General features: G+C 37.7%; 1 protein-coding gene across 1 annotated transcript; it reads right to left on the reverse strand.

The window, feature by feature from the left end:
- Positions 1-597: 597 nt before the first annotated feature.
- On the reverse strand, positions 598-23,986 carry PLA1A (phospholipase A1 member A). The gene is made up of 11 exons (XM_087716531.1): positions 22,734-23,986; positions 20,416-20,617; positions 16,583-16,760; positions 13,603-13,711; positions 11,410-11,511; positions 10,022-10,111; positions 7,899-8,066; positions 5,859-5,948; positions 4,524-4,632; positions 3,227-3,391; positions 598-1,621 (listed from the first exon to the last, which is right to left on the reverse strand). Exons 1-11 carry the CDS (start codon positions 22,798-22,800, stop codon positions 1,537-1,539), a joined length of 1,365 nt encoding a protein of 454 aa, XP_087572657.1. The 5' UTR covers positions 22,801-23,986; the 3' UTR covers positions 598-1,536.
- Between the last annotated feature and the right edge of the window lie 1,715 nt (positions 23,987-25,701).

The raw sequence follows: 25,701 nt of genomic DNA on the forward strand, positions 1-25,701 counted from the left end.
TTGTGATGCAAGATCTGCACTTTCAGGGTAAAGTTTAAGGATTTGCCTTTAAACTTTAAACAGTTCACAACTTAACTACCTAGGGACCACGGGATGAATCAATTGAGAAAGTAACATCAACTGGCGAAATTCTCTTGAAAATGCATATGCTTTCCAAGCTCTATTTATTAGGCACATTTAAAGGCCTCTATTTAAAGGCTTTCCTTTTGCTCCCAATTGGTTAATCGGAAACATCCCTTTCCAATTTGGGCTAGTTTATAGTGATCTATATAGTGATTTATAATATTTTAAGTGTTGGCTTTTAATTGTTACCGTAGCTGCTTTGAGTAACTTATGGAGAGAAAATTAGTATATAAATTAATATAGCAACACTGTCTTCCTTCTTCCTGCATAGGATAGTATACCAACTATAGGGATGCAATGAATTGAGAGGATGAAGCATTCAGTATATGCCACTATTAGTTTCAATAATTCACCCATTTTGCATGATAGAAATGAAGTTGCTTTTCAATAGCATTGTCCCCAGTGACATCATGTTCTATTCGGGAAGCACTGGTATGATGAAAAGATTAACAAAGTGACACTAGGAAGCCCAAGTGAATGGAAAGTTAAATCAAAACTTTATTTTATACATGATTAATGAAAGGCAAAGCTTCTACTGTTAACAGTTTGGAGGTGTTGCTTTTAAAACCCACAAAAAACGATATTTGCAAAATAAAATTAAAATAGTGATGCCAAGTTTGGTAACCAGTCCTGATACTGTTACTGTCTTTGTTTTAACATGGGATGATTTTGCTGAAGCAGAAGGAAGATGTTATGGATACTCTCCCACAGAAGTGAAGATCAGACCAAACGTGTATGTCAATCTTCTATGCTTTTCCTGTTTTGAATTAGGTAACATGACCCAGAAATTCTTTATGTTTTTAACATGCCAGTTGTCCTGAGCAAAGATTTTATGCTAAGGGTAGAATTTTGCTTACATTTACTGCAAAATACTACTTGCGATATAAATGGAAAATGTTTCTCTTCTAAAGTCTTTATCTAGTGGGTCAGAAAACTGAGTTGAATATGCTAATGGAGATAAGCAGTAGAAGAGAAATTCATGAAATGCCCCCTTTCTTGATAATGGCCTTCCACTCCTGAAAGTACATCGGGCAAACATGCCATTTGTTTCCTTTTAAATGGAGAACTGCATTTACAAGGAATAGTAATATACGGGGAGAACTTCAAACAATTAGCACCATGTACATTTTCTGGCAGTATCTACTTATTTTCATTCCAGATTTATTAGTAATAGGTCCTGTTCAATTAGGTGCTGTTCCATTTTATGTACATTGTAATTATTTTCATCATAGTTATAAAGCTAGTTAAATTTTACTAAAAACAGGCTTAAATTATTAGCAGTTAAAATGAAGCGAGTATTCTGTGACAGAAAACACATTTTAAAAAATTCAACACCGCAGGTTTGATTTTAAAATATCTACCTTCAAAGTTACAGCCCTGTTTTAATATCTGTGTCCATAAGCAAAAACTGTGCTAATCACACCGAATGTTGAGGTTCTGAAGAAGGGGGTTATGGCTTGTAATTGTCAGTACTTGTGGCAAGCACATCATCTTCTTACTGAAGAAAGAACAGAATAAAGTTAAAGGATACTACTAAGCTTTTAATGCATTTTTGGTAAGTTGCCATGCGACAATAATAATTTACAATAAGAATTGTAATTCCAGTTCTTCAGCCTGCCTTTCTGAATTAATAGCAGATAATTTTCTGCACTATGACATTATTTTTAATAATTTCTTTTTTCAGAAGACTTTTTTGTGTTGGTGGTAGAGGTAGGCTTTCAGTCCTGGGCTATCTTTGCTAAAATGTGTTATCTTCTATAACAGAGGTTAGCAACTTTCTCCTTATAAACAACAGCCCTTGCTCACTAAAGCGCCTCTGGAGCATGTGATTAGGATAAGTTTGGAGTTTTTGGCTTATATGCAAAATAGATGCATTAAGCACCTGGACTTAGTTCTTAAGTACTTAGTTCTTCCAATCTATTTATCTCCCAAATGTCACTCTTTATGTTTCTCGTGTAAAAGGACACGTTGATCTAATACGTGTTAGCAGCTTCTCAAAGCTTAAATTATTTCAGCTGCATGGGAAAAGGCACATCAAGAAAAGTAAAAGGTAAGAAGATAAGGATACACTGGGGAAAAAACAACAACCAAGGTTCCTGGAATATTGCTGTTTAATGGCTTCATCAATTTTCATTTTCTAAATTGCCTTTGGAATTTCTCAAAGAAAGAATGACGGTTTCAACCAACTTTACCAGCGGTAACATGAAGAAATGGAGATGAATCAATTTGGATTGGTCCTTAATTTTAAGTTTGGTTCCTCTTCTATTGAGACTGATTTCATCTGATTCACTATTCATACTTGAAGAACCTTAAATTAGGCAAGGAACAAATTGTGGCAGTTTTGCTTGTTCTTGCCTTTCACCCCAGCCCAGTGGTGGGTTCCTACTGGTTCGGACTGGTTCGGCCAAACCAGTAGTAGCTTGGCGGTGTGGGTCACTGGAGCCAGCAGCGACCCAGGCCTGCCAAAGCCCTGAACCAGTTCTCCCAGCAGTGCCATAGGCGCCACCATCTTGTTTTTGGCTTCTGCGCATAGTAATTTTCATTGTACTGTGCATGCGCGTATGCAGCGCATCCCTGAGCAAACCGGCGTAGTGGCTGCCAGAACCCACCACTGCTCCGGTCCCACCACCAACTCATGTTAAGGAGAACAAGTGGTGGATATTTTAATGCTAGCTGGTGACATTTCATGGGTGGAAAGGAAACTGAGGAAATCCCTAAGCCCTTTTCTTAATTTCTCCTGCATGCAACAAATACAAATGCTACTGCTTGGCAATAGTTACGGTGATGAGATAAGGACTGAGGTCATGTCAAGCAAATATTATGCCAGTTTACAGTTGGCACAAGCAAAAATGATTTTACCACTGCTTTCAAAAAAGATGAATTAAAGAAATGGTGCTGCTTGGAGTTGGCCAGTGCCTCTGAGACTGTTTAATATAAAAGCAACCAGAGTTCCAATCTCATATATTTTAAAATAAATATATAGACTAGTAAAAAAGGAAAATGCTTCAAGTGCATCTTAATTAACTTATCCCCAAATAAATTACAATTCAAACAAAGAATCACTGAATACTTTTCTTGCTGGAAAAAAGGATTCCTTGCTTACTTTTTATCCACGGGTAGAGGTGCAGTACAAAAGTGCCCAACAATAGGTGGTTCATCTTTGTTCCTCTTCCAAAACTTGTGACGATGCTGCAACATCACACTTTCTATCTGGCAGAGTGGAGCGGAATGAATCAGCAAGCCTTTGCCCAGCATTTGTTGCTTGGGTCTACAAAGCCCAATAGGATATAAAGTGTGAGAGGAGGAACCCAAGTTTTATTGACTTTTTGTAAAAATATAAATACAGTGTAGGGAAGAGCTATAGTCAAGCTGCAGAGTAAGCTCTGAATCACTCCTAATGAGAGCCAGGCCATTTTCCATGAGGGTCCAAAATTCTATGCTCTCTGCAACAACTTTATTTTGTACATATTAGTTGAAGTACAAGAGGAAAGAAAAACATCTTGGGAAGACTCAAGCACTGCAGGAAAAGCAAAATCAGCATTCCTAAATAACTGCAGTTGTTTGCTTAGCTTTGCTTCAACATCTGGCAGCATCTGGCCAACTCTCTCTGTGCTGTAAATTCAACACTATCTGTGTACATATAATGTATATATAAGATTACACTTAGCATTTTTCTTGGTTATTCATTTAGCTGCACAATTAAGAAGCTGATAGTAAAGAAAGTTGATGTGGCTCCATTAATTACACAAGCAATCAAAGTAATAATTTTCTGAGACTTCAGTAAACCCTAATTTTGAACATTTAGTGAAATAGTACAGAAAATTCTGCAACTACACAATTGCACATGTCTTCATGGACTAACACCGCAAATCTACATACCTCAAATACAAAGGTATCTAGCTGTATTGCTATTATAATATTATGTGGAAACACCCATGGCACAATCCTAATTAAATAAGTGTTAGTGAGTGGTGTTAGGGTATGTTCCAGAAATCATTTCTGCCAACTAAGATGATTTTTTTTTCTGAAAAAAAAAGATTGCCAATATATGTTGTGAAAAATAAAATATGGGATGAGAGTGGGCTAGAAGAAGGAAAGTGTTATACCACACCCAAATTTTAGTCAGTCTGGGTACATATTTATAATGCTTGTCCAAAGTGAAGACAGGCTAGGTTAGTTTTATATTATCCTGCAGCAGACTGAATCCAAGAGAAGCTTACAACAAGCAAACATGCACCACATATTTGGAGTCAGAATGGAGTTAGATTTGACACACAACCGATTCAGCAAGTCTGACAGCTCATGCCCATTTTGGCTAGTTAAGTTTAGGCTGCCTATTGGATGATTGTGCAAACTGAAAGGAACAAAAGAGGACATTGGAACTGTCAATTATTACTCACATGATGAAGCTGGTGCTAGCTGAGGAGTTGCTAGTGAGAAAGGTTATCTCAATATTGGTATCTGAAGTTCTCCTCTGTTGCAAGTGGAACTCCACAAGTGTATGGTGTACTAAGCAACACAGAAAACACATTCTCAGCAAAAAGCATTAAACATAACTAACCTCCATTATTAAAAAGAAAATTGTTGCTAGGTTCTTTGTAAACTCATGCAAGAATACCTCCCCACTCACCAGTCAATCCATTAAAATAAATTTAAAAATTGATCTATAGTACTTTTTATTATGGGAGAACATAGGCAATATTATCTGTGAGCTGTTGAGTCATACGCCACAAATAGTTAATTAAAACATTATAAGCTTATTCTAGAAACTTCTCAGGTATCAATTCATCTAGATCCTCCTGGTTTTTTTAAAGATACGGTAGGAATAAGATTGGACTCCTTCTTATTCTCCTTATATCTCAAAGACAATGAATTCAGCCAGACCATTAACAAATTGTACCATCCTAAATGAAATGTTAGTTTTCTCTCAGATGTGGTCTTGTCTCTGTTCCTCATTTGAACATATAGGTTAGTATTGTAGCTACTTAGATCTTTTCCAATAGAGATAGGTGTAAACAACTGAATCTCAGTGAGGAGAACTTTAAAACAGAACTTTAACTACAAAATCAAGAGGAAGGTTGTCTATACTGTGTATTCATTTTACATTTGACAGCTATCAGTGTCATTGGTTCTGAACTCTAAATTATTGTCCTCTGATATTAACAAGAAAGTTTTCAATTTTCAATTATCGTATTTTTTGGAGTATAAGACACACCTTTTTCCCTCAAAAAGAGGCTGAAAATCTGGGTGCATCTTATACACTGAATATAGCATTTTTTGCCTCCCGACCACCCCCACTTCACCAAAATGGCCATGCATAGCTTTTAGGAGGCTTTCGGAGAACTCCTGGGAGCTGGGGAGGGTAGATATGAACAAAAAACGGGCCATTTTTTGCTCAATTTTGCCCCCTCCCCAGCCCCCAGGAGCACTCCATAAGCCTCCTAAAGGCTATCCATGCCCCCTTTTTTGCCCAAAACGGTCCTGTTTTTGCAAAAAATGAGCCCATTTTTTACTCATTTTTGGCCCTCTCACCCCCCCCAGGAGCACTCTACAAACCTCCTAAAGGTTATTCATGCCCTTTTTTAAAAAACAAATGGGCCCATTTTTGCGAAAAATGGACTGTTTTGGGGAGGTTTGCAGGGTGCAATCTCTTTTTTAAAACATTTAACTCTTCAAAACTTTGGTGCATCTTATACTCCAGTGTGTCTTATACTCTGAAAAATATGGGTACTCACCACAGTATGGTGCTGATGCAGCTGTAGCCAAGTAAACTTTAGCCTCTCTTGGTAACATTTTCATGTTGAGTCCTCCATTGTCCAAAAGTCCTAAATCAACATTATAATACAGAAGAAAATTGAATTCTCTGGTGCATAAGTAAAGAGTAAACATGCAGTTAGTATCGGTATAAAATTTGAGATTTTGTAGGTCTCACTTTTCATTTAAATAGCAAAATTAGGTATGAAGAGGAAAAATCCAGATGTTTGTGAATCAGGTGAAATCCCTCTTATCCATTAATTATGCCAGCTATAGCACTGACTCAAGAAGCCACACACACAATATTTCTCTTCCATCTGTGCAAGCAATATTTGGGCACTGTGGGTCAAACTGCAGGCTCCAGACCTTTCAAAGAGTTGCAGGAACCTTTTTGAGGATGTGGTGAAATAACTAGAAAACAGCAGGGACCAAACTTGGGGAGACAGTTTCAGAAATGAGAGAATTATGACAATGGGAACAGAGGCCTTTGGGAAACAGACCATTTCCATTTCTATCTTTTAACTCCCCACCCTGCCAAATCTGAAAAGGGATGTTTTCAGGCCATTGTATAGATGGTTGGGAATGTTAAGGCTGAAAATGGGGAACAGTATGTTTTTACTAGTCTCCTTTTTACAAGCCCACTCTTAATTTGGAAAAAATGTTGATATTACCACTGAAGAAGTTTTTGTTAAGTTATGCTTAAAGTTAGAATCTCAACTAAGACTCAGCTTGTAAGGTTAGCTCCATCTGATTTTTAGGTGTATTGCACATTAGAGCTTCAAACACACCCTTGTAGCTGATGTCTTGAATTTTTGAGCATGCCTATATAGTAGACACTCTGAGATGAAGACAATGTCATGAGATGTTAGCAAAAACATAAATAAATGCTGCTCTGGCATATTTGTACTGGAGTTCAGTGCAAGTAAGAAAATGTCTTATAAGATACGCTCATTTTTGAGAGAGACCGCCTCCTGCCGATTACCTCTCTCAGACCAATTAGATCGCACAGGTTAGGTCTCCTCCGGATTCCATCTGCCAGCCAATGTCGGCTGGTGACTCCCCGGGGGAGAGCCTTCTCCGTTGCAGCTCCGGCCCTCTGGAACAAGCTCCCTGTTGAGATCCGGACCCTTACTACCCTTCAGGCCTTCCGCAAAGCCACCAAGTCCTGGCTGTTCCAGCAGGCTGGGGGGGGGGGGCTGAGAAGCATCTACCTCCACGGAAATTGTGAATGTTGGATTTTGTTTTTAATATGCTGTCTTTGTCTCGTTTCCCCCCTTTCCCTTGTCTTTTGTGAGCCGCCCGGAGTCCTCCGGGAGTGGGCGGCATACAAGACAAATAAATAAATAATAAATAAAAATTTTAAACACAATAGGTAGCCTGACTACTCTATTTTAATTGCCATCTACATTATGCTCTTCTCAATTCCAGACCATGTTTTCTGCAGGCTTGATGTGTAACTGTCATGTCATTGACAGGCAGGGGATAGGCAAGAGCGTGAGAACAAGTCTTAGCAGCTTTTCCTGTTGTGACAGCAAAAAATCAGTTCCAAAATTTGCTACTGTAGAAATACTCTAAGAATCTTGACTTAGGATTGGACTGAGTTCCTCAATACAACAACTGGTTCCTGCTCTTTCTCTTCCCCTTTCTGATGTAAATATGGATATTTCATTCTTCCTTTTTCTGTTCCTTTTTTAAAAATAAATTTGGGAACGGGAACAAAATTGCTTTCTTGTAAATGTAGATTTACTGTCTGAATACTTGGAAAATAAAGAGCAAAGTCCGACAGGGAATTGGAATAAAACATTTCAATAACTTACATTTTAGAATTGTTTAAATTTGGGGCAGGCAAGTTTTAGCTTTGATAGAACTTTCAATAAAATATTATGTCCCCAACTTGATTTCATTTGTCATCTAATGGGAAGCACATCTCTCAGAAGATGGAAGACCTGCCATATCCTAACTCCACTCACATCCCAAATTCTCAAAGTTTAGATTCTGAGATCACTGCAGAGGTAACATACCAATTGTGGGACAGGAGCGCAAGAAAGGATGGGAGCAATCTAAACAGTGACCAGCTAAGAAATCCTTATAACTGGAACAAGGGAAAGCCATCACTGGGCAGGGATCTTTCAAGACACTGATGTAGAAATGCACAGCCCTCAGATGGTCACAGATCAGGTACTGGTAGCCTAGAAAGGGGAAGAGAGTGTATGAAGCTACAGATTAGTCATAATTTTGGTGGCTGATGCCATTTCTCATTATTTTTAATGTCTTTGTTAGCCATTAAAATATAAATCTGATTACAGTTTCACTATTTTTTTAAAAAAGTTTTAATTGGCATAACGATTGAAAAGCAATAAAAAGTGAGAAATGCCCTGTCAATAGGGAAGTGGGGTTGTTGGTGATTTTGACTTGTCTTGATTGCTAATCCCTACAGTTTACATGGCAAGGTTTTTCCAAAATGGAAATTGCCTGGTTTTTTAGGGCTGAGAGAGAATGACTGACCCAAAGTCATCCATTAGTGCTGAGCCATATGTTCTCAGAGTTTCTGGCCTGATGCCTTAACCTGGACATCAAATATACAATCTTTTCTATAGCAATCTTTTCTTTAAAAATAGTAATAGCAATAGCACTTAGACTTATATACCACTTTACAGTGCTTTTCAGCCCTCTCTAAGCGATTTGCAGAGTCAGTATATTGCCCCCAACAATCTGGGTCCTCATTTTACAGACCTCAGAAGGATGGAAGGCTGAGTCAACCTTGAGCCTGGTGAGATTTGAACTGTCAAATTGCAGGCAGCCGGCAGTCAGCAGAAGTAGCCTGCAGCACCACATTCTAACCACTGCGCCACCATGGCTCAAAATGGTCCATATTGGACGAATGTCCCTTTCCTTGCCTTTAAAAAACCAAAAACCAAAGATTAACTCAGTGGTTTTCTAATCATTTTTTTAAAAAATCTAAATCATTTTGGTTAAAAAAGTGAAATGAAAAGCTAAAATATAAAGTTAAGAGAAATAGATTTCTAATTCAAAAAGATGACAAGCTTTTAAACCAGTTCTGAGGAAGAGTTCAATTAATGGATTAAATATAGCTTTAACTGATTTGTTCTTATGCTTTAACTAGAAATTTCCATTATATCTAACAGAATAGCAAATAAATCATTTACAGCTTACATAAAATACATTTTTTTGTTTTTGGTTTGCTGGGATTTTAAAGCACAAGTAGAAATTGAAACTATTTTATCCTATTATCCTATGCACAAAATTTTCTTTGCTAATTGTCAAACCACTTTGATTATGAAGCTACTGTTTCTCAACCTCAGCAACTTAAAGATGTGTGGACTTCAATTGCCAACATGCTGGCTGAAGAATTCTGGCAGTTGAAGTCCATACATATTACAATTGCTGAAGGTGAGAAACACTGAATAGACTATTGAGTTCACCAGTCTACTCAGTACAGGAATCCAAATTAATGTATACATTTCTGGTATACAAATTAACATATACCAAAAAGATAGTCTGTATAGTCCAGCTCAAATGACCACTGTCCAAATGCTCTTGCATTTTCTACAAATAAATCGTGAGGCTGGCCAGGCCACAAGCAGCTTTCCAAATTTAACTACAAATTCTTGACTAAGGGCCTTTTCCCACTGCTGAATTGCTTACCACTTATCCTTGAGTCAATAGAATATTGTAGAAGCTTGGCTTTTAATATCCCCAATATTGATAGCTACTCTGATTGCCTCTGCAGTTTTTGCAGCCTTCTGTATTCGTTCCAAAATAACGAGTGACAAAGTCTAACAAATTGTATATACTTTGAGACTGTCCTTAAACACTATTAGAAGAAGGGAGAAAAAGCTGTTTTGACTATTGGAAACTACTTAATACCGGTAGAATCTCATAGACATGGGAACTCCACAGAAAACAAGAGACTGCTGCCTGCTCAGTTTGTGCTGTGGTTTGATAGAAAGTGGAAAAAACCCTCAAAGGGAAAACTTATCAGAGAATTCCTCTTAAATTCCCTTACTGAACCTTGCTGGCAACCTCCTATTAATCCCCATTTATTGATACAGATATTCCTAATGAGATTATATTTACTGTACATTGCTTTGACAGAAAAGCAGCTTCAAATAACCATTATTACCAGATAATATGAAACGGGGACATCCAGGTTGATCTTTCCCTCCATTAAGATAGTAATCAATGTGCCCCACGGGTATTCGAATACCAAAATCTAGAAAAAAATCTATGTTAGAATTGCTTTTAAAATGATAGTTATCTATAGCAAAGCTGTAACTGGAAGCACTGGTCACACATATGTAGAAACCTATAGGCACGAAACAGATCTCTTCACAAAATAATTTTTTCCAGAATATTTCATCTAATTCTGTTCCAATTATTGGCCATGCAAATAAAAGAAAACCAGCTGTTGAAACACACAAAATATGCATGCAACTGAACTGTGTAAAGTATTCTAGTTACTGATTAACTTTAATTGCAAATTGCAAAATGCATTATGAAGAAGTTTGAACTTTGACAGACTGCAGTTTTTTAAAAAAGCTAAAAAAATCCCAATAGTATCACAGTGATGGGGGAGGGGGATTGGATGGACCCCATTTGTGTGCCATGTCACCCCAACAATTGCAAAATTCCTTCCTTTTGGGACAGATACAATAGTGAGGTCATAACTGTTCTGAAATCCAAGAGACAAAGAATAGAGTGGATGTCTATAGGGAGAATGTTCTAAAGGTAGGAGCAGCAATTGAGAATGTTTGTTTCCAAGGTCCTATCAGATGGCATCCCTAGACAGACAGGACTTAGAAAACGTGTGACACTCTTTGATTTGAGTAGATGAGCAGATGCATAGAAGAGAAGATCTGGATCCTTAGTGACCAGATGCTGATTGGCAACAAGTGCAGTTTGAAAGCAGTAAGGTCACCAATGGGTAACCAGATATCCCATCACAGTCCAGACCATTACATTGTATACCAGCTTTATATTTAAAATGCTTTTCAAGGCATTCTATTTGTACAGCATTGACAATTATCTAAGCAGGTGACTAGGGGATGAGTGACTATGAGCAAGAATACCCAATTCTGGAATGCTCACAATTAACACCCAAAATGTAATTGTAAAAAAAAAGCCCTTTGGGTCACAAAATCAGCTGCTGCTTCAGAAGGAGCAGGAGGCTGCCCAGATTGCATACCATTTCTGAGAGAGAGAGTTCAACCCCATTCAGAGCTCAAGGCAGTACAGAACTACCCTGGAATTGTTGGTCCATAAACCCAAAGTCACCCCATCAGAAGAAGTAAGATGAGATAGTGTAGCTATGACAGACAAGATGAGATAGTGTAGCTATGACAGACAAACAGCATCTATTATTTACAATTATTACCACACCTTAAAAAGTGGAAATTAATAGTCAACAAGAAGGATACAAAAACAATTTTAGAAATGAATATACCTGAAATGTTATTGTCTTTAAAAAGAAATAAAACTGAAATATGATTGGAAAGCAGGTCATTAGCTTACTATCTGAATCTGTGTGAATGGCTTCTACAAAGAGAGCATCCCCAGGATCCAGACGCTCCTCAGGGCTGGCTCTTGTGTATTTTGGCCCCGCCGGATCAAGAGCTGAAACATGATGAACAATAAGTGGCAACCAGTTACACTTTTCATTGGGTGAATGTGGAGGACAGCAAGTGATCGTGTGGTAAAAGGTAACCTGGAATGGACCATATGTGATTCAGAAGGCAGGGCCTGAATTGTTGAAACTGAATTGAACTTGTGGCATTTTTCATAAGAAACAAAAACAAAAGTAAATTCTTCAATCATCATCATCATCATCATCATCATCATCATCATCATTATCATCATCATCATCATCATCATTCTTTCCATGTTGCTATTACTATTATTTTGTTTGAAAAAAAGCTTTGACAGATGAGATTAGGAATCAGCTCAAATCACAATGAAAACATTTCTTTGAATAAAATGTTTTTTTTAAAGCCCCTTATTTATAGGAGCTTTATTCAATACTATTGCTAAACCTCTGCATCTATAATTATTGGGTACAGTTTAAATCATTTGCAAAACCAACTAGTTGTTTTGTCAGCATGATAGCTTAACAGAAGGTTGAACAAAACTATAGAGCAAGATGGCACAATTCATTGAAAAATCTAAAAGGAACAAAATCAATATGACATTAGTTATGTAATATATAAATATGCACAATTTCTTTATTTTGGAAAAAAAAGTTATTGCAGGACCTTAGTTCAGAACCAGCTTGGAGCCTAATGCAGGTTTTCTGTGGTACTTATTTATCTACTCTCATTTGCATGCTTTCGAACTGATAGGTGGGCAGGAGTTGGGACAAGGAACAGGAGCTCACTCTGTCACATGGAGCTTGGGTCTCAAACTGAGGCTATCAGCAATCTCTTTTTTTTTAAAATATTTTTTATTAAATGTATTTAAACATTAAAAAGCAAAGCACAAATTTCCACTCATTATAGAATTTCTGTATTGGTATCATTCATATCATTCATATTTACATAAGTTCTATTTCTATAGTTCTGTCAGATCCCTAAAAGTGATCCTGCCATTCAATTGGGGGCGGGGGCTGGGAGTCGATATATTAGCAGTGCCTGTGACAACTGACATTTTACAACTGGTTTCCTGGCAGCGAAGCTCCTTGAGATCCCCTCACCTTTTGGAGGAATGTGTCAGCCTCTGATTTGCTTGCTACGCTTGCTTGTTATCGGCTGCCTTAGGAACGGGGGGGGGGCATAGTATTGGGGAAGGGAATTATATTGTATTCGAGGAGTCTTATTCTCACCATCTTCTGTGCATGCTGGTGGCTGATGTTTGGACTTGGTCAAGGCCAACCGTTTCGCATACCAACTTGATGAGGCTGTTTGAAGGTGCACCGCACATGACACCTTAGGAAGTTGCAGATTGGACACTGGGTTGGGGAATTAGGGGGAGGGTGCTGGGTAAACGTTTGATATGTACATGTTCCCGCCTTTCTGGCTCAGATCTTGCTTTCCTTTTTCTGTTTTCACTTCATATCTAGTAAAAGTACTTTATCTCTATTAACATGGAGTTGAGGTTTTCCTTCTTTCTTGGATATTGAAGGAGGCATACCTGACAGAATATTTATGATGACCATGTGGGACGTTTCACTTTAATGTCTAACGGAAGATAGCCATGGGAATGTATGTTTATTAGGCTCTCAGGACAGTTGATAAAGGAAACATCTTCACACTTGTGTATTGGCTAAAATTTGGATTCTAACTAATGGGAGGGGTCTTTATTGCTTTAATTCTACTTGCATTGCCTAAGAGGATTCAGATGTTGCTTTGAATTCAATGGCTGCCATTCTACTTAATAAAAAGTTCCTTTTGAAATACTCCGTTTCAAGAGTCTTCACTTTCTTAAGTTAGGAGAAGAGCCCTTACAAATTCACTATTCTATATTATATTATCATTTAGATTGTAATAATATTTACAAATATATACAGTATTGTCATACTATTGTAAATGTTACATACTTCTTATACAGTAGTTTTACATCTATCCTCTAGCTATTTATAACATTATAGCTCACTGAACCATTGCGCCTCAAAATATAATTAGTTAAGAGCTAAATTAAGCACTCATCAAATAGCAGTATATTAAGAAAAATGTCATAAACCATAGTAACTTATTTTCACCTTGCTTTCCTTACCAGTAATTCTTCCAAGGTGGCCTTCATAGAATTGGCCCACCAAGCCTCCAACGTGTGCTCCAAGGCTCACCCCAATAAGATGGATGGATGACTCTGGCGCCCCCATAGCCTGAAGGTTGGAGAGAAGAATAATTAGAACTTTTTCTTCTAAATGCCCTGAAAACACACAGATAAATCCCCCAACATCTAATCAATTGGTTCTTGTTTTTCTCTGGACTACTTTGCTTAGATGGAAAAGGGAAAAAGCAAAATGAAGGTAACTCTAAAATTAGAGTTGCATATACAGCTTATTGCAATAGGACTTTGTTAGTCGCAACAATACTTTTTAAATTTATTATGAACAGAGTACAAACAAAATGCAGAGGAAGTAAGGGTAGTTCATTTTATGTTGTATGACAAAGGGAAACTGGACAGGGTTAATCTGCAAGGCAATAATCAGAAACATGATTGCAGAAATATTGTTTTTTAAATATGTATCATTTGAAGGTAAATATATATATATATATGTGATACTTGCCTGGATTTCTTTAAACAAAATGTGTCTTTTCATAGTCATATAATCACAAGGTAATGCAGGTGCTACCTTTGTGTACTTGTGTGCTCCAGAGGATATAGAATCATAGACTCATAAGGCTGGAAGGGACTTTGGAGATCTTCTAGTCCAACCCACTCCCCAAGGCAGGAGTTCTTATTCCATCCTGGACAAATGATTGTTCTTGAAAACTTCCATTGATGGAACATCCACGATTCCCAGAAACAAGCTTTTCCATTGATTAATTGCTCTCACTGATAAAAAAAATCCCTCCTTAGCTCCAGTTGGATCTTTCTCTAATAAGTTTCTACCTATTGGGTTTTAGCCTACCTTCAAGTCTTTTGGAGAATAAGTCAAACCCTTCATGTCTGTGACTGCCTCTTAAGTATTGGGAGACTGTTATCATGTCTCCCTTCTAAGCTTTTCTTCATTAGGTTAAACATACCTAATTCCCTTACCCATTGATCATATTGCTCCACACCCTTTATTATCTTTGTCAATCTTCTCTTTCTAGGACAGGGGTGTCAAACTCAAGGCCTCCAGGCCAGATCCGGCCCACTGGATGCTTAGGCCTGGTCCTCAGGGCTGTCCTGGAAACAGTGAAGGATCAGCCCATGGTGCCTCTGCCAGCAAAACAGAGCTTGGGTGGACTGTGCACCACAGCACATGGCCCCTGAGCTCCATTTTTGTTGGCAGAGGGCTACAGGAGACCATCGCAGCAGAAAACAGAGCTAGTTGGGGCTGTGCATGCCCCTGAACTCTGTTTTCACTGGCAGAGTGCTGAGGCCACCACAGGCGCCCTGACACGAGTAACATCAAGTTGGCCATGCCCACCTTGGCCATTCCCCCCAAGGTCAAACACCACCCTGATGCGGCCCTCAACAAAAAGTAGTTTGACACCCCTGTTCTGGGGCTTCAGCATCTTTTTTGTATCATGGTGTTCAGAACTGGATGGATGCAGTATTCCAAGTGTGCCTCACTAATGCAGTATGGGGTGATACTATAACTTTTCGTGATCTTGATGCTACTCCTCTGTGATGCAGCCCAGGACTGCATTGGCTTTTCTGGCAGCTGCAGCACATTGCTGCTCATTCTTAAGTGAAAGGAGAAGGAGTTTACTAGGACAAGGCTGCCATGCAGAGGAAGGCAGAGATAGTTCTTGACCTAGGACCACAATTGAGTCCAAAACCTGTAGAGGGGGGCTATGCCCCAACAAAGGGAAATACAAAATATTTCACTGGGTTTGACAGTGGCTTGGGGAAAATTGAAGTGGATGGACATGTCAAAACAAAGAAAAGGGAGAAGACAGGAATAGAGAAGTGGGACAAAAGACTTACTAGGGAAATATCAGATAATTAGAAACTATTATATGGGGAAATATAAAGCTGATGTGGTTTACTCCTATACATGCTAATAAAATTGAGTTGCTAACTGATTGAATATGATAATGGAAAGATAATTAAATAAAGATTAAAATATATGGAATAGGGGCAAATATGAAACTGTTATGGGGAGAATGTAAAGCAGAGGTATGTGATTCACTTTTATACATGATAATTAAACTGAGTTGCTAATTGATTGAATGTGACAATGGAAGGACAATTAAGTATGGGTTAAAATATATGTAACATGGATATATATATATATATGTGTGTGTGTGTGTGTGTGTGTGTGTTATATTTGTGCTGATAAATAAATAAAGGGAGACTAGTATTTATCAGCACAAATATAACAAATGTAACAAAAAGGCAACAGTAAAAAATATTGGGTTTCTGTCTGGATGATCTCTTGTGACGAGCCGAAGGATAGAGAATGGAAGTGTGACCTTCCTCCCATATTTGGGCATACCAGGGGTTGTGACTTTAAATAAATAAATAAATAAATATATATATATATATATATATATATATATATATATCTCCTAAGAATTGATGTAAACAGTTAATAATATAATCTAATGTTGGTTATGTAATAGTATACATGTGGCTATATGTTATGAAAATGAAAAAATAAAAAAGAGAGAGAGAGAATGAGAACTTTTCATGCAACCATGCTGGTTTCATCTGGAGTCTCTTGTTTTTTTCTTTTTTTGTGGTATTGTTTTTGTTTGAGCATTTATTATCACACTTTTTAGAGTTTCCCAAAGTGTTTTTTTTTTAAATAGCAGTCCCCAGACTTTGTCGCTTTGGTGGTTTAGCAGCCTGACTTGGAGGGAGAGGGGAACCTTGTACTGTGGTTAAGTGGAAATAGGAAAAAAAGCCCATGCACATTAACATCATGAAGTCATTTATATTACTAATAGATGCCACTGAAAAAGGCACATTTGCTAATGCTACCAGCAACTATCTATAAAAAGTCTGGCGTCCCTAAATAGTTATATTTGCCACATGAGTATTCTGATACTTGAGCAACATTGGATTCAGTACTTTTTTAGGAAGTTCTACTTACCAGTAACTTGCGGATAAAACTAGAAATTTCCAGTCCCAATTTCATAACATTTTCTACTGCAGTAGGATAGGCTGCTGTGGCTCCCTGCACCCAGTCTACAGCAATCACATTGACTTTGGCTACCTCTAGGAAGGCTTGAATCAGTGCCTCTATCCATGATGGTTTGGTGCCCAGTGCCCTAAAGAGAAATACAAGCAAGATAATTTGTGAGGGTATCTCCATTTATAAAGAAAGGGTGAAGCCTAATCTGCAAGGTTTAAAATCCAACAAATCATGAAACCCTCAATATACAGTAAAGCTAATGGCTCAAGCTCCGTTCATAGCAGATATCTCAAGCTTCCTAGAAATGTAAGTTCTTTTTCAAAATCTGGCTTATTCAAAAGCATGTTCATAACCAAGAATTGTCTCTTTACTAGATAATAATGAAGCCATATACTCTATACAGAGATTTGTCCACTGCAGTATACAGAAGTCAAGATCAACATTCTAGCATTTTTTTCTTCCTCTTTCACTATTCACTGGATACCTTGCTGTTTTCTTGATGGTCTTGGAAGGCACCTGTGCGCTTTGTGTTGACATAAAAGCTCTCTCTAGCCTAGGAACCACTGGCTCCTTCCTGACTACATTTCATTCATCTCTTGCAGAACATCATTTTCTATATTCTTCTTCTCTTCCTCTTATGGGACTGGAAGTGTTAGGTGTTCCTCCTTCCATTTCTATTTTTTCCCATCAGTCAGAATTTCCATTTATTTCATGCATCTCTATCCATCATTCCTTCTGTCACCTATCAACAGGAAATGCAAATGTTGGAGGAGGAGCCAACGTCCCTACAGTACGGACGTGTGGTCTCGATGTTCTGAGACTGCAGCTGATATTTTTGCCACTGGGGGTCCAATCAGACCTAAACCGTCCTGAAGAGACAGTGAACAGGAAGACCACGTCTTGCTGATTTCAGGGACAACACAAGTCTCTGATTGATACAAGAAAAGGACTTCAAGCTGGTGACAAAAGGCAGCCTAGGCTGATGGCTAAGGAATGGAAGGAAACGGAAAGAGAAAGTGTGATCATCTGGTGAATCCTTTCTGTTTTGGAAAAAAAATGCCCAAAAGAATTTCTTTTTTATGCTAAATTAAATCCTTAAGCATAAGAACTTAGCGGCAGAATTGATCTTCATTGGATTGTTTGGTTAGTATGCTTTTCTTTTCGTAAGAACACTTTGTTGATTGAAGTGCTCCTCACAATTTTTTTCTCTCTCTCCCCTCTTCTTTTTTTTCTTCGGCTCTTTCCTGCTTTTTTTCAACTTAAGGATCAAAATCTCCCTCTCTATTCTACCAAAAATCATTTATTATTTGCTATTAAACTCCATTTAAGAATGTTGTCCCTCTTAAATCTGAAATAAGAGAGTGAAGGAAAATAATTGAATTCTGCTACTCAGAGGCTAGAAGCTAGAGGGTTTTTTTTTTTTTGAAACTACGCATTTGTTTCTGTAATTCAAAAGTTATTGGAGGTAACTTGGAGAATTGACAAGAAGATAGAGTTTATATCAGAAAAAAATGAGGGAGATGGAGCTCCAAAAACTGAAGAGAAAAATGAACACAAAGATAAGAAAACTAATGATTTTATTTCTGAAGTGAAAGTGGTTGAAAGCAAAAAAAATGGGAGGATGGAGAGGGGAATTCGATGGTCCAGAGCTCTACCCCAATTTTCAAGACACAAAAGAAAAAAAAAGAGAAAATGATGGTTTTAAAGAGAAAATTTTTATCAGAAGCAGGATTGATAATTAAAGATAAATCAATTAAAGTAGCTGAGATTATCTGAGAGATCCAACAGACAACAAGGTGAGGAGAGATGTCCATAAAAACTTTACCAAGGAAATAAACAGAAGATTAACTCTACAAATGGCAAAAGAAATAAGACTACATGCCTTCTGGAAGGACACAGGTTGATATATGAAAATTGATAATAAAAAAATAATAATAGCTAAGTTTGATGACTAGTAAGTAGGAATTTAGTAATTTTTAGATTGCTTGCTTAAATAAATAGTTGATAATGGTAACAAGGTATATTTCTATGTTGGCTGGAGATGAGGAAGCTGGATATAAGTAATAAATGATTTTGTTAACAAATAGTAATGATAACAATAATAATGAAATGACAAGAGATATAGTTAACGACATATATATGTACTGGTTTAATATAAGAAATTTGGATATAAATTGTAAAGAGTGACTTGGAAAAAAAGACTTAGAAATGTTGTTAACTAATGATAAAAGATGTAGTTAATGATATATAACAATCTATAAGTTACTAAATTATTACTTAGTAATATATATATGCATGCACTAGTTTAACATAAGGAATTTGGATATAAATTGCAAACAATGATTTGGGGGGAAAAAGGTTTAGAAATTTAATTAATTAATTCTTACTTTGAATATGTTATAAAGGTGTAATATTAAAGTAGGTAACAAAAAATTAACTAAGTTTTATAATTAGTAAGTAGTAATTTAGTAACTTATAGATTGTTATGTTATATAAATATATTGATAAGGGCAACAAAGTATACATATGTTTGTTTGATGAGAAGAAAATAGATATAAACAGTAAAGGATTTTTTGTTAACCAATATTAATTATAACAACTAACAATGGAATGATAAGGATAAGGGATGCAGTTAATGAGGTGTGTGTGTGTGTGTGTGTGTGTGTGTGTGTGTGTGTGTACTACCATAACAAAAGGAACCTGGACACAAATTGTAAAGAGTGGCTTGGGGGGGAAAAAGGGCTTAGAAACTTTGTCAACTAATTTTTGTTTAGAATATGTTATAAAGGTTTAAGGCTATTGGATGACTTTGTAATAATTAATGAAATGCCATTAGATGATTGTGTTTTTAGCTATGGATTATTCTAGGCAAAAGGACACTAAAACAATTTCAGTCAAATGAGAACTATGATATGTTGAAAGTAAGATTAAGAACTTTGACATTTGATATGAATGTAAGTAATGACTGTGGAAGAGATGCACAAAAGCTAATTGTAACCAATTGACACACTTTCTACAAGATGTAATGTAAGATGATTATTTTTGTGTGTGTTGTTAGTTTAATAAAAATTTTAAAAAAATGCAGAAAAAAAGAAATGCAAATGTTTTAATCTCTTCTCCTTTTTTGTGAGGAACCTTCTCCATTCCAGAACTCTCCCACCATCTTCAGATGTAGCAATTTCTGATTCTCATTAGTCATACAAAATTCTCCCTCTGTGTCCATAAACATGTCAGAACACCTGACTGGTGAGTGGGAACTGCAGATGAAATGAATGCAGATGAAGAAGATGAGCTGCACGAACACCATCCGGTCATTCCTCAAAATGGCCAGTAACTAGGTATCTTTTTCAGCAAATGAAATATTTCAGCCTGCCTCTTCTGCACTGAATCCAAAATATCTTTCAACTCAGATTCTTCTTCCCTGCTAGAGGATGCGGGAGGTTTGAGGGAAGAGATGTGCAAAAGATAAGGGTGGGGAGGGGAAGTTTCCAGGACCCAGAGAGAATAATGGAAAGCTAGATATGCTTTCAGTGTGAGGGGAAGCTGCAGGCAAAAGGTCACAAGAATGGCATATGTAGCTACAAAGAATGGTCCAACTATGATGGCCATATAGTTTCATAGAAAGTTATGTAGAAGGGAGAAATTGGAAAGAAAACAAGGTGAATTCCAACAGAATTCTCTTCTGACAATGACATTTAGCATAAGCATATGCTGCTCCTCTCTTCCAACATATCCCCACATACCATTACACATAACGTAGAGGGCATATGTTCACTTTTGAATATTTGTACCTGAAACCATGAATGATTATTTTAGTTCCCAAGCTGGCATTGAATCCACCCTTCTCGATGTCCTCCTGTTGTGAAAGCAGCCGTCCACAGATGGGGTTGGAAAAGGGAAACAGAAGAAATCGAACTTGGAGATTTGTACCCCATAGTAAATGTGCAGATTGGAACTCAGCACATTCTTGATTTTTCATAATATTTTTAGACTCTGAAATGTGACAATAACAATAATAAACATTAATAATGATGTTAATATAATAACATTGAGACAACGATGAAACCACATACAGGCAGGAGGTTGAACAACTAACCTCATAGTGCTTGATCATCCTTATTATGCTTCTCTGTCTGATTGTATAAAAGTTTATCTCTAGTTTATTTGTTCTACAAAGGCCAAAAAAGAAAAAAGAAAGAAGCTACCCGTATTTTTCGAAGTATAAGGCACCTTTCCCCCCACAAAAAAGAGGGTGAAAATCTGGGTGCATCTTATACATTGAATACAGCATTTTTGGCATCCTGAAACCCCACCCCTTTACAAAAATTGACGTGCAGAGGGCTTGCAAAGTGCTCCTGGGGGCTGGGGAGGGCAAAAATTAGCAAGAATGGGCTGTTTTTCCTCATTTCCCCCCCTCCCCCTAGCCCCCAGGAGCGCTCTACAAGCCTCTTAAAGGCTATGCATGCCCATTTTTTGGCAAAAAACGGGCCATTTTTGCGAAAAACAGGTTGTTTTTTGCTCGTTTCTCCCCCCCCCCAGTCCCCAGAAGCAATTTGCAGGCCTGTCAAACTCTCTGCATGCCCCATTTTTCAAAAAAATGAGGCGTGCAGAGGATTTGGGATGTATGCAGAGCGCAATTTTTTTTAAAAAAATTACCTCTTCAATATCTTGGTACGTCTTATACTCCAAAAATACTTAATCAAGTATGATAGACTGAAGAATAATGAGAAGGTAAAGTTTATGAGGGTAATTCCTAAAATTGTAACCCTAGAAATTAAGTTAACAAAACTTTCTTTCTTGAGATCCTCGGTTTTTTTATACAATTGTTCAGATCCTCAGATGAATCCACCTTCTCCTGAGTGAATAATTTCTAAGATCAGATCACTGTCTAAATACTATCATTCACATTTAGAGAACTGAAAGTAATCTTATAATTGAAACATTTAATGCTTCTTTTCTAAGTGGTTAAACACATTCATGACTACCAGTCCTTAGTAGTCTCAGGTGAATTACCATACCTTTGTTCATCAGCATCTGGACATATTGATGAACAGAAGACATGGTATGTATGCATCTATGTATGCATTCATGAGCGTAGAATGAATGAATGATCCTCAAAAGTAAATAGATACGTTTATCTTTTACCAACTAGTATCCTCAATGTAAACGCAGAAAGCTACTAATTCAAATCCTTGTAAGACTATTTAAAATGTTTAAAAGATACCCTCCTTCATAAATTCACAAACATTCTGTGCATCTAATTTATTCTCATGAATATGAAACCTATCACTATTTCTTGTATCTGTGTTATTATTTGAGAGAAAAGTTTTAAAGGTTACCTATTGTTACCATAAAATTAAAATTGAGGGGAAATAATATTCATTTTCATTTGTTTCTGTTCCTTTATTAAAAAGAGAATCTAATCCATATAGCTAATAGTCCCCAAATATTGTTAATTTTGCATACATTTCCCCCTGTCACAGTGTGTCCTGCAAATTAGAATAGTCTGAGCTTTGCTCTCCCAAATGTTTCATGGTCCTCTATGAAAAATTTTGCAAAAAGTGTGTGCAGAGCTTGTACTATATTTGTGATGGAGTGTTATCTAAACTTCATCCACTTTACAGAATTTGGAATTTCTTGACCAATCCTTTTGTTTTTGACATCCTGTCATCAATAAAAGTGGCCACCTCACTGGCAAAGTAAAGCTTTTAAGAAAAGAGATTTGATACATTCATTGTCAGGAGTCCATCTTCTTGTATTCTTTCATTGCAAAAGCTTTCCACTGATTTCTGCTTCTTTCCAGGTACAGCTCCATAACAACCCTATTATCTAATAGTTATTACATTTGTTCAGGACTGTAGTGAGCAACTTCCCAAAAACTATTTGAAATGTGGTACAGTAGTTATTTTTATCAAAGCAATGTTTATTCTACTTCAGCCAGAGTTGCTTTTACATGCTTGATAATCTTTTCATTTAAGCTATTCACCAATTTACCCAAATAGATGTTACATTTGAAATTGCTGAGCTTTTTATAATTTTATTTAAAAAATGATGCTTGCCATCTGAATATATTGACCCTTCACTTAACTAACATCCATAATTTCCTTACCTGCTAAGATGAAAAGCAGTTGTACCATGAGTACTAGGGCTGACCATCGTCTGAGATTCATATTCATCCTTCCTGCAGGATTCTTCAGTGGATGATAAAATCCAAAGTAGATGAAACAGTGTGTGAATTCCAGCCCTTCTTCTTGTTAATTTTTTAAAAACTTGGTCATTTATTCAGATGCCCTGAGACTTCAGGACGAGAGAAGAATTGGGATGTTCATCTCTTTTTCTTTGCTTGCAATACCATTTGTGGAAAGAGAATGTATTCACTTGCAGGAATATCCTAGGAGGAGGAGTTACAAGCCCTGTTTTCTGTTTTGTTTTCAATAATGGTTTCTTTTCAATAGCTCTCTGTTTAGTTTGCTGGACAAACACTGATGAATCCAAGCCTCATAACCATCTGGGCAAAGTATCAAAGTACTATTTACCATCTCCTCTTCAAAGGGATAACTGGCAACTAATTGGCGATCTGAATCCAAGGTTATAGATTTAGGTCAGTTGGTGTAAAGAATGTTGTCTGGAGTACACAGTTCTACTGCATTCCCTTTATAGCTGCTAGAGTAGGAGAGACCAGTGGAGAAGGGGAATTTGTTTTTTGGAGTTTGGGGAAGGCTAAGACACAAGATAGGTATCTTAAATCTTGTGTGTCTTGGATGCTTTGAACGGTGGGTATAATTAACAATTGATACAGATAATTACTGTACATTCATCACCCATTTCAATAGGACATTAAGGTGGGATATAAATCATAATAATCAATGAATGAACAAAATTCATTGATTATTATGATTTATGTCTCATCTTTATATCCACAGGATTGCCTAAGGATTGAAATGAAAATAATAAAACAGTGCCTTTGAAGTCATATCAAGGTTGTTCATAATGGCTCAACAGTATTAACAGTGACAGGGATCTAGGTGTTCTAACAGACCGCAACGTAAGTGTGAACCAGCAGTGTGCTGCAACTGACAAAAAGGCCAGCGCAATCCTAGGCTGCATCAACAGAATGATTTATCTGTAAGCCGCTTAACATCACTGTGAGCAATTTATAAAGCCTACTTTATAAAGTAGGATTTATAAATTGTCTAAAACAAACAAACAAGCAAACAAACAAATGGATCACATCAAGATCACAAGACGTGATAATACTGCTTTATATTACACTAGTGAGGTCAGACTTGGAATACTGCTTTTGATCACCACAACACAAAAAAAATATGCTGAGCCCTAGAAAGTGTGCAGAGAAGTGCAACAAAGATGATAAAGGGTCTAGAGCAGTGTTTCTCAACCTTGGCCACTTGAAGATGTCCGGACTTCAACTCCCAGAATTCCCCAGCCAGCATTCGCTGGCTGGGGAATTCTGGGAGTTAAAGTCCGGACATCTTCAAGTTACCAAGGTTGAGAAACACTGGTCTAGAGGCTAAATTGTATAATGAACAATTGTGGAACTAGATGTGTTTTGCCTACCAAAGAGGATTAGAGAGGACATGACAGGTGTCTTCCAGTACTGGAGGGGCTGTCATGGAGAAAAGGGGGTTGAGTTATTCTCCAAAGCACCTGAGAGCAGGACAAGAAGCAGTGGGTGGAAGTCCATTAAAGAGAGCTCACAGAAGTAAGGAGAAATTTTCTATGAGTGAGAACAATTCATCAGTGGATTGGTTTGGCTCTTGGGGTTGTGGGTGCTCCGTTCACTAGAGGTTTTCAAGAATAAACCAATCATTTGACCAAGATGGTAAAAGGTCTCCTGCCTTGAGGACCTCTGTGATCCCTTTGAGTCCTATGAGTCTGTGCTCTAATTCTTTCGAGTGGCTTGTGGGCCTACTGTATTCATTTACAAAAGGAGTGAAGCCTGTCCTGCTGCAGTTTGGGAGAAAACCTCTTCTGTCACCCTGGTCTCCTTCATCTACTGCAGGGGCAGTGCAGATTTATCTAAAGCTGCTTCATCTTCTGTGGAAAAGAAAGCTAATCCTCAGAATATGTCACATTCAAAATAATACTCACTTGGCTGACCAGTTTGCATTGTCCTTGTTGGGATTTTCCCATTTTGTCTTCTTTGTAGGAGCTAACATGAAAATAGTAAGATGTGTCATGTAGAATTGGGGAAGCAGATGTAGGGGAGGAAAGCTATCTTGATTCTTTTCTCCTTTTCAGTTAAACTCAGTAGTAGTGATCACTACCCCTTTTATTTAGTGATGACCATGACTGGCTATCACCGTGGCACGACATAACCGCAAACGTCAAAAGCGCGCCAACAACACCGCGGCGCTAAAACCGCGATGTCAAAAGCACGCCGACAGCAGCGCGCCGACAACAGCGCACCGACAGAAGCGCGATTTAACTTAAGGTAAGGTTTAGGGTTAGGTTTAGGGTTAGGTTTAGGGTTAGGTTTAGGGTAGGTTTAGCGTTAGGTTTAGGGTTAGGTTTAGGGTTATTTTTAGGGTTATGTTACAGCGCGCTTCTGTCGGCGCGCTGTTGTCGACGCGCTGTTGTTGCACGGTTTTGACGGTGCGGTTTTGTCACCGCGTTTTAGTCACACGCGCTTTAGTCTACCTCGGTTTTGTGGTGGAACCGGCTATCACTCCCCATGGCACAGGGCCAAGATATGTGAAGGCCCCTGTCTCCAATGGTCTCTGCCCACCCAACAAGATCATATAGGAACAGTATGTTCTGAGTCCTTTCTATTAAACTTCCATCTTGTGGGACCCAGGAAACGTGCCTTCTCTGCCACTGAGTCTGTCCTGCAATTGGGATAATCTTGATCCTGCTGGGCTTTAAAAACCCTGGGCTCTTCCCTTGCACGAGCCCTTGGTGGGTTCTGTGAATTATTGCACCAGGAGCTACAGGTGTTATAATGGTAGTCTTTCTTCCTCTGGTTTGTTGGATTGCTACTACTGAGGTCTTCTTTGCATACACTCAAAGTTGTTAAATTAATCATCCCTTATACATTGACTAGTAAGCAAGGGGAGAAG

This window comes from Thamnophis sirtalis, unplaced genomic scaffold (genome assembly GCF_051295495.1).
Source record: "Thamnophis sirtalis isolate CommonGarterSnake01/CBP01778 unplaced genomic scaffold, rThaSir2_p1.2 scaffold_5, whole genome shotgun sequence".
In the NCBI taxonomy this organism is placed as follows: Eukaryota; Metazoa; Chordata; class Lepidosauria; order Squamata; family Natricidae; genus Thamnophis; species Thamnophis sirtalis.

What these genes read in the sequence shown, in the direction of transcription:
- PLA1A (XM_087716531.1), bottom strand. Translation starts at nt 22,800, where the DNA reads ATGAATATGAATCTCAGACGATGGTCAGCCCTAGTACTCATGGTACAA. An exon ending in CATTCACACAGATTCAGATA is followed by an intron (nt 10,112 to 11,409) that starts GTAAGCTAATGA and finishes ATTTTTTTCTAG; the next exon opens with ATTTTGGTATTCGAATACCC. An exon ending in TGCATCAGCACCATACTGTG is followed by an intron (nt 4,633 to 5,858) that starts GTGAGTACCCAT and finishes TGTGTTGCTTAG; the next exon opens with TACACCATACACTTGTGGAG.